We start from the raw sequence: 9,894 nt of genomic DNA on the forward strand, positions 1-9,894 counted from the left end.
TTGAATATAACTTTTATGTGTTGGAGTCATTTTTCAGCATGTTTTTGCACAATTACATAGAATTAAAATTGCCAGAAAATATACTATTCTTAGCAGATGACTTGTGGGACAAAAACCTGGCCCTAGGTGCAACCAATTTGGGCCCCACGTGGATGTGTTCGCAGGTTAATTTCAATGTTAGGTAAAAGTTTACTGGGAAAAGTCCATATTATAGTACACAGAGAATGAAGCACATTTGAATTCATACAGTACATTTATTTGTGTAGCAATGTGTTGCATGCAAATATGACATTTCTGTTTGCGTGTCTATTTTACACATTTCTTTTATGAAGAGACATAGTTAACAGACAATTGCCATAAAATGACATCAATCAAAGAGAGAGGGAAAAATATAGTTTGTATCTTCTTGGTGGACACTGGTAGATATTTGAGTATACAAGTACATTTGACAGATTTTGGATCATTTTGTATGTGAAGACTGACATGATGAAAACAAAAATATATGTAATTTGTCTGAAAATCAAGAAGCCATGTTCATTTAGTTATTGTGGAAACTGTAATACTTATCCTTTTGCATACATGCTAAAAGGCATGTATGCAAACAAGACACTAATTGTTCAGAGCTTAATATATTTCATAGTTTATTAGTTTTGAGAAAAAAAAAAAGTTCACATCCTACAAATTGGGCCAAAGGGACTGAGAAATTTAAAAATGTTCTGAATTTGTTTTTAATTTCTTTAAAATGTCTGTTTTGTTTTTATTTTTAAATAACAAAAAGATCCGATAAAATACTGTTAAAATACCAGATGGATTAGCAATGACAGTAAGAGCAGTAATGCATTTAAAACCTTAAGGATATCCACCCCTACACAGCACACGTTTCAGTCATCAGATGCAAAAATCACTTTTACATGTTGTTTGAGCATAAATGTGTTTTGGCAGTGTGAACCTTAAGGTGTCCTTTCTGTGTAAAAGTCTTTCCACACTGAGCGCAGCTGAAAGGCCTTAGTCCAGTATGAGTTAACATGTGATTCCTCAGGATTCCTTTACATATGAAACTCTTTCCACACTGAGAGCAGCTGAAAGGCTTTATTTCTGCATGAATTAACATGTGAGTCTTAAAGTATCCTTTACATGTGAAAGACTTTCCACACTGAGAGCAAGTGAAAGGGTTTTCTGAAGAGTGAGTTAACAAATGATCATTAAGGTGCCCTTTCTGTGTAAAAGTCTTTCCACACTGAGAGCAGCTGAAAGGCCTTATCCCAGTATGAATTAACATGTGATTCCTCAGGATTTCTTTACATACAAAACTCTTTCCACACTGAGAGCAGGTAAAAGGCTTTACTCCAGCATGAATTAACATGTGCTTCTCGAGGCTTGCTTTACGTGTGAAAGACTTTCCACACTGAGAGCAGATGAAAGGCTTTTCTGAAGAGTGAGTTACCAAATGATTCTCAAGGTGTACTTTCTGGGTAAAACTCTTTCCACACTGAGAGCAGGTAAAAGGCTTTAATCCAGCATGAATTAACATGTGATCCTTAAGGTTTTTGTTACACGTGAAAGTGTTTCCACACTGAGAGCAGATGAAAGGCTTTTCCCCAGTATGAGTTCTCATGTGTTTCTTAAAGGTTCCTTTATGTGTGAAAGACTTTCCACACTGAGAGCAAGTAAAAGGCTTTTCTGAAGAGTGAAAACTCTTTTCCTCACTATGAATTCTCATGTGATAAATAAGGCTTCTTTTCTGTTTGTAAGGTTTTCCACACTGAGAGCAGCTGAAAGGCTTTTTGACTTCTGTTTTTTTAATGCCGCAACTCGCTGATTTTTCTCCATTGACATCACAAGCTTTCTGATCCTGATGTTTCTCCTCCACTTCATCCAGATCTCGTCTTTCTTCTTTCATTTTCATAAGGCCTAAAATGAAATCATTAAAAAGATGAAAATCAATGGGAACATTTGGAAAATAAAAGGATAAATTATTTGTTCACACAGATCCATGAAAACAACTAAAAACACTATTATTCTGACAGGCCAGATGATGTTAATGTCATTTTGTAAAGAAACACTACACGTTAGGGCTGCACGATATTGGAAAAAAAATATTTTCCAATGCGATATTTTGTGTTTCTGCGATATATAGGGCTATTACGATATGGAGGGAAAAAAACCCACCAATTGACTTGAATAGCTGTATTTGAGAAAAAAAATAAACGATTGGGGTGATTTTGTAGGTGTGTAAATCAGCATAGAAAAGAAACAAATTACAGGCATAGACAATATAGTAGAACAAAGATACAAATGAAATAAAATTTTCAGGTAAGTCTAACAGTATTCAGTAGGGCAAGCCACGCAAAATCGCCTTCATAATCGAATGCGATTTATAAGTGATTATGAAGGCTATTTTGCGTGGCTTGTCAGCGAACTACGGCTCCATGTATTAAATGCCGCTCCATCTGAAAGCAGGTGATGGAGATTTAGCACTAATCAAAGAACCAGCTTTACTGACGAGATGCGCATGACAATAGCATGCAATTAATCGTGCAGATCTAGTATTCAGGCACATAAATTGAATAATCAAATGTAAAACAACACTGCATAGTCTTCATATAAATAAAGGTGACTCAGGACACAGCCCTGTGGGGCTCCTACGTTCAGGGTGATTTGAGGTGAACTGGCCAACTTTCACCACTTGAGGTCTGCCGGTGAGGAAGTCTTGAATCCAGTCACAGAGTGAGGAGTTTAGGCCGAGGTCTGGGAGTTTAGAAGCCAGCTTGATGGGGACTATAGTGTTGAAAGCTGAGCTATAGTCAATGAATAGCAGCCTTACATAATTCCCATTGCTGCTGTCCAAGTGTGTGAGGGAAGAGTGGAGGATGTGAGAGATGGCCAAGGATCTGTCCTAGGTCCTCTGCTATTTTCAATTTACATGTTGCCCCTTGGAAATATTATTAGAAAACACGGGATACGTTTTCATTGCTATGCTGATGATACTCAATTATATATCTCAACAAGACCAGATGAAACTTCTCAACTATCTAAGCTAATAGATTGTGTAAAAAGTGTAAAAGATTGGATGACCAATAATTTAAAGACAGAGATATTACTTATTGGACCAAAAAAACAGTACACAGAATCTCATGGATTATAATTTGCAACTAGACGGATACACTGTTGCGTCCTCTAAAGTCAAAAATCTGGGTGTTATTTTAGACCGCAACTTGTCCTTTAAAAATCATATTTCCCATGTTACAAAAACAGCATTCTTCCATCTCAGGAACATTGCTAAGCTTCGAAGCATGCTACCTGTTTCTGATGCAGAAAAGCTAGTTCATGCATTCATGACCTCTAGACTAGACTATTGTAATGCACTGCTAGGTGGCTGTCCTGCATCTTCAATAAACAAGCTACAGATAGTCCAAAATGCAGCGGCTAGAGTTCTTACCAGATCAAGAAAATATGATCATATTACTCCAATTTTACAGTCTCTGCACTGGCTACCTATTAAGTTCCGTATCATTTACAAATTATTATTACTTGCCTATAAGGCCCTAAATGGTTTAGCACCTGTCTTCTACCACGCTATAATCCAACCCGCTCCCTAAGATCGCAAAACTCTGGACTTTTGGTAGTACCTAGGATAGCAAAGTCCACTAAAGGAGGTAGAGCTTTTTCACATTTGGCTCCCAAACTCTGGAATGGCCTTCCTGATAACATTCGGGGTTCAGACACACTCTCTCTCTCTGTTTAAATCTAGATTAAAGACACATCTCTTTAGCCAAGCATTCACATAATGCATCTGATAATCTTGTACTGCAGTTATATCTGATCAGACGTACATTATTATTATTCTTTAGCTTGGGCTGAACAATTTATTTTTGCTTAGATGGAACAGCAGCTACGCTAATCATGTCTCTGCTTGTCTCTCCGTTTCTGCCATGGGATTAACATCCCGTGGTAGCTAGGAATTACAGAACTTCAGTCTAGATCCAACCATTACATGATCTGAGATGACCGAACACCTGAGATGGAGGATCAGCGCCGGGAGATGACGTATGTGTCCCTGATCGTAGGCAGAGGCCAGACACCTGGATGAACGCCAGAGACAGATCCCCATTGAGGACCCCGCCACTTAGACAGCCATCGGAAAAGACCACTGGAACCAGCTGAGCCCTTACAATCTGACTTGCTGCAGTTTGGAATTGAACTGCTGGTTCGTTTGGCCAGAGGAGAATTGGCCCCCCGACTGAGCCTGGTTTCTCCCAAGGTCTTTTCTCCATTCTGTCACCGATGGAGTTTTGGTTCCTTGCCGCTGTCGCCTCTGGCTTGCTTAGTTGGGGACGCTTCATTTCCAGCGATATCGTCGACCTGATTGCAAAGACACTATTTAAACTTATTGACACATTATTTTCCTTTTTTGATATTGTGCAGTGCTTTGACACAATTTGCATTGTAAAAAGCGCTACATAAATAAAGGTGACTTGACTTGAGATGGCATCGTCCGTAGGTCTGTTTGGGCGACAGGCAAACTGAAGAGGGTCCCAAGTATCAGGTATGGAGGAGCAAATGTGGCTCTTTAGAAGTCTCTCAAAAACCTTCATGACTATAGATGTGAGGGCAACTGGGCGATAGTCATTCAGGCAAGAGGGTTTATTGTTCTTAGGCACAGGGATTATGATGGATTTTTAAATGAGGTGGGAACCACGGAGGTAGCAAGGGACTCATTAAAGATAGAAGTGAACAAACCAGTGAGCTGATCAGCGCAGGACCTCAGAACACGGCCGGTTATCCCATCAGGTCCGGCTGTTTTCCTGACGTTCACTTTATTTAGCGCCCTCCGAACCTCATCCTCTGACATAGTGATTACAGGATCATCGCTGCTCTGCCTGCTGCTTCCTGACATGCTGGACGGCAGAGTCGCGCCGCCGCCATTGCAATCGAAGTGGCTGTATTTCTCATAAGCTTAATTGATTTGGTCTAAAGAGAGAATAATTGATGACTTTTTGTTTGAATACTACATATAAAATAGCTACCAAAATAAATGTTGGTAACTGCAGTTTGACAAAGTAATGACTAAAAGTTGACAAAAATGCAATGACTTTTCATTGACTAAAACTAGACAAACTATGAAAGACTCAAATGGCTAAAATGTGACTAAGACTATTAAGCATTTTCATCTCAAGATAAAGATTAAGATAAAGATTTTGCCTGCCAAAATTAACACTGCACCGCAGACGTGTGTAGTGTAATGGCAGGGATACTCGAGAGCAACCACGTATTAAGTGTTTCTTGGAGGTTACAGTACATTGAAGAAATATCAAATGACTTTTTACATACGCCATGTGACCTGTAAATCCAAAAAACCCGTTTCCATTGCAGTTTTGCAAAATATTCCTTTTTCGAATTGCCTGAAAAACCACCTCATGCGAGCGTATAAACTTTTTGCAAAATTGACACGTTTCCATTAGGCGTATTTTCAATTCGCAATTTTAATTTGTGCAATTTGAAGGGTAATGGAAAAGCAGCTATAGACGTAACATTACAACTTGTATCTGCACAAAAGGATGCATGCCGGTGAACTTTAGGTTACGCGCTTTAGCAAGAGAGCGCTCCTGCTGTGATGCGCTTTCAACAACGCGCTGAAACACAAATAAAGGCCTTTCCACACTGAGCGAGATGCGAAGTAGTAAGGCAAATCGCCAGCGAATGTTGCTTTCACACCGAGCGCGAAACGAATGTTCGCCTTCTGCTAATTCACGCTTTCACGCTAGGTGGCGTCAACCAACAATGCATTCTTTCTTCATGAAGAGTATGTATATCGTAGGGCTTACATCGCCCGCTGCTCAATGTACAGAATCAAATTAAGATAAATAACTTGTTTCTTCATCAGAAACACAAAATATCCATAATGCTTACAAGAATACATCTGAAATAATTAGAGGTACAATTAGCATCAAGCTACATTGAAAATGAATGCAATTATTAATGTTTTTGCTCAAAACCCACTTTAAATCATCATCGAGTGCGATTGTGATCTAAAATGGATTTTGATTCAATAATAGCCAGACATGTACTCTTTGTATCTTTTATTATGGACTGATCGATACCTATGTGTGTCTTAAACATCATTTATTGATTAAAAAAAGCCATGCGCTGCATAAAAACATATACAGAAAACCTATCTTCATAATTATAGGTCTATTTGCTTGCATATTTCATGTGTAGAAAAATATTTCTCTTAATATATATGGAAGGGCAAGAGATAGGATTACATGATTAACAGGTCTAGAGTAGAGATGTGCTGATTGACCGGCCAGTGATCGGAATCGGACAATTGTTCGCATGACCGGCCCAAATTGGTGACCAAGTCTCGCCGATTCTGAGCCGATCCTTTAATTGCCAGTGGCGCAGGCAATGACATCACAGCCACGTGCACACTCACAGTCGCGTGTAAAAACGTCGTTTCGCATGAGAATAATTCTAATTTAAATGGCATTCAGTGTAAACGGCAACTGATAATGTATTTATGTCGTGCAATATGAGGCTTGCACAGCCTGAATGAGTGAGTGTATGAGAGATAAGGTAAACCCATTAAGCACACTTCCATTCTTGAGATTAGATTATAAAAAGAAAAAAATATTTATTATCCTACTTGATGTCTTAACCAATTTATGTGTTTGTTACTATATATTTCCTATAATTTCAAGTCAATTGGATCATTACACACTGAGATATGGCTCTCCATGTGTTCACACTGCCTGGTGGCCATTTTGAAAGCTGTATAAAACATTCACCAAAACAGAAGCCCCTTAGAAGTGCATGTTTTTTTTTTTGACGTTTAAGCCTTTATTTGAGGTAAGTTTCATGCAAAAATTTCTCGAGTGTTGTTGCCCCCTTAACTCAACTGTGTAGTCCTAAAGGTTGTTTCAGGTGGACTAATGAGTGTCAGCAGGCATTTCTCTCTGCGAAATCTCTTCTTTGCAGTGCACCTGTGCTGTCTGCCCCAGATGCGACTCGTCCATTCCAGCTTGAGGTGGATGCTAGTGCGGTTGGAGTGGGAGCTGTCCTACTACAGGAGGGTGCTGATGGAACAGGACACCCAGTGTCGTACTTTTCAGCTAAGTTTAACCGTCATCAGTTGAATTACTCAACAATTGAAAAGGAAACTTTAGCTATGTTGTTGGCGTTGCAACATTTTGACGTTTATGTCAAACGTTTACGTCTTATAATAAATGTTTTAAATTGCTCTTTGCCTCGCGTCTCCCTTTATGTTGCTGACCCCTTTTCTCAGCGAGCATCTTAAACAGGGGTTCATAACAGGACTAAAAGCCCTAATATTAGGACGCTGTTCAGTGAGTGCAGCTAATAAACCGCAGCAGATCTGACTGAATATGAATGTGCTTTTATTCTGTTCACAGTTCGTCTAGAATATCAATGCGATCACGTCGAGTCCAGAGGATTAAGTTAACTCAACTCAATATTTTAACTTTCCACATCCACCCCAGCCCGTTTACCTTAGTTGTAAGTACCGTGTGCACTGTCCTCTTTTAAGAAATCAGACGGTGGGAGTAAAAAAGGTACGAGACCGAGCGGGATTTTGTTTTGCTGTCTATTTGTAGTCTCTTTTTAATGATAGATCTACGCATTTGTCAATCATCCCACTTCCTAGGTGGGGACTGAACCCCGCGCTCTGATTGGTCGAAGTGCTCTTTCTTTGCTGTTGCTTGATTGGTTTGTGCTGCACAAAGGCGTCAGCAGGTTTTTGCGTAGTTGACAAATCGTACCTGCGTACTTTGAGGTCAAAATGCGTGCCCGCTACGCAAAATGCGTACAGGTTGGCAGGTCTGGAATTATTTTCCATGATCATCGTTTTCATGATCGATCATCGCTGTAACGGCCGAGTACTCGATCGCTGTTGCACATCCCTAGTTTTTACATCAAAATATGTTTTTTAAGGTGCACATTTATCATGTTTTCTACCCTGATTTTAGTGCTCTGTTAGAAGGGGTGTGTCTGCTGAGAGACTTCAGTGCAAAGGCCCACTGCTGTAACTGGCTAACATCTTTGCATAGGAAGTGCTACCTGTTGGACAGTCTCACATACTTTTACTATGTTTTTACCATAACAGCTGTCGAGATTAACTAATCATGTAAAGTCTTATAGTGTTATATGTAGATCTACTCCCATCACAGGAAAGGTTGCAGCGATGAGCTGAGGACAGTCTGTTTGATCTCATCATTACATCTGGTTTTCTGAACTCTCACGAAATGCTTTCATCATAACTAACAGCAAACATGATGTAAATACTGTAAAAGGTGCATTGTGTTGTGTAAGAGAACCATTGATTATAACAAGTATTGTAAGTGTCCAGATAAACTTGTGATTGACAGCTCCAGCAAACAGGGTTTGTTCGTTGATCGCTTTCTGTATATAATTTAATCACAATATAAATAACAGCTTATATTTATGCTATTAGGAGAAACAATGTTAAGTTTGGTCACTGGCTTGATTTACTCTCTCTCTCTCTCTCTCTCACACACACACACACACACACACACACACACACACACACACACGTGGGACAAATAAAATCTGTCTGACCTTGAATAACAACACATCAGAAATCACTGATCAGGCATTAGAATAAACAGGTTACTTCCATGTTGTGGCAATGCTAAAGTATCTTACAATAAAAGTCTGTTTGTAAACCTGTTACTGATTTTCAGAGAAAAGTACTGAACAAGCAAATAATGCTCCACTGAGACATTCACTAAAACAACCACAGTCCTATAGCGACTTTACTTAACGTGGCTTTTTACTAACATACAAACAAATTCAGAGAAAATACAAATATTCTTTGTGTCGGTTCAGTCATATTTCCATAAGAACTTTGAAACATGGATTTAAGACTTTTAATGACACTTATAAGGTTTATTTTTACATAAAGGATCTGTGGATGTACCACAAACAGTCATTAAAGATGAATGAAGAATAAACACCAACCTCCTTGTTCCTCGTGTTTTATTCTCCATGTTTCTGGTTCAATCATGTTCTCCTCACTCTCTTCTTTAACAAACACCATCTTCACAGCAGATCTCAGTTCAGATGATACTCCAGACATTCCTAAACTAAATTTTCTAACAGTTTGTATTAAACCAGCATCTCGACCAAACACCAGAGAGCGCGGTGAAACTAATCTTCTTCCTCTGAGGTTTAATGGTGTTTAGCAAACAAACGCATGTGTTTTAGCGCCCCCCGCTGGACTGGAGCGAGTGGAAAATGACGGTGCGTTTAAAAGGCGCGCTGTTTTGTTTTCCTTTGAAAAGCCGGGAACACATAAATTATTAATACACTATAGACTCGCATGGTATTTGATCAACACTAAGTCCTCATGTTATTGGAGAAAAATGAGAGAACTCAAATATTTAAGTGAAAATCATTCAAGGTTCAGGGCAGAGTCAGGATATATGATAAAACCCTAAACTGCTCTGTTGAAAGACACTGTTATATTCTTATATTTTCTCACAATGCACGGATAAGACATCAGCAATACAATAACAAACAAATAACACTCGTCTTCATCAACTACTACAGCTAAATACCTACAGCAGCATAATGTCTATGTGAATCTAAATATAGGCTAGTCTGATGTTATGATAACTACATTCATTGCAATTAATTAAATCATGTTACACTTTTGTACGTGCAGATACTGACAACAATCATCACAATAATAAAGAGCTCCAGCAATATTATTCCAAGTGTGACATTTTATTAATATTTATCTATATTTATCTATATTAACTTTTGTGTACAGACCTAAAATGTCTTGCGTGGCTCATTATATAATATTTTGGAGCCCCCTCTAGCGCTGGCGAGGGTGGAAAAACCAGTTCCTCA

General features: G+C 38.9%; 1 protein-coding gene across 2 annotated transcripts; it reads right to left on the minus strand.

Annotated features, from left to right (window-relative positions):
* Nucleotides 1-237: 237 nt before the first annotated feature.
* On the minus strand, nucleotides 238-9,202 carry LOC306857599 (uncharacterized protein). 2 transcript variants are annotated; one of them, XR_013783122.1, is made up of 2 exons: nucleotides 8,994-9,202; nucleotides 238-1,911 (listed from the first exon to the last, which is right to left on the minus strand). XR_013783122.1 is itself a non-coding variant. In XM_079397619.1 (2 exons), exons 1-2 carry the CDS (start codon nucleotides 9,113-9,115, stop codon nucleotides 908-910), a joined length of 1,122 nt encoding a protein of 373 aa, XP_079253745.1. In that variant the 5' UTR covers nucleotides 9,116-9,196; the 3' UTR covers nucleotides 238-907. The 2 variants fall into 2 exon arrangements, 1 of the variants encoding a protein (XP_079253745.1); XM_079397619.1 differs by having other exon boundaries at nucleotides 8,998-9,196.
* Nucleotides 9,203-9,894: the final 692 nt, after the last annotated feature.

The sequence above is a fragment of the Barbus barbus genome (genome assembly GCF_936440315.1).
Source record: "Barbus barbus genome assembly, chromosome: 3".
In the NCBI taxonomy this organism is placed as follows: Eukaryota; Metazoa; Chordata; class Actinopteri; order Cypriniformes; family Cyprinidae; genus Barbus; species Barbus barbus.

Coding starts and splice junctions, on each gene's coding strand:
- LOC306857599 (XM_079397619.1), bottom strand. CDS start 9,115: ATGTCTGGAGTATCATCTGAACTGAGATCTGCTGTGAAGATGGTGTTT. Junction 1,912..8,997: donor AAAACACGAGGAACAAGGAG/GTTGGTGTTTAT, acceptor ATTTCATTTTAG/GCCTTATGAAAATGAAAGAA.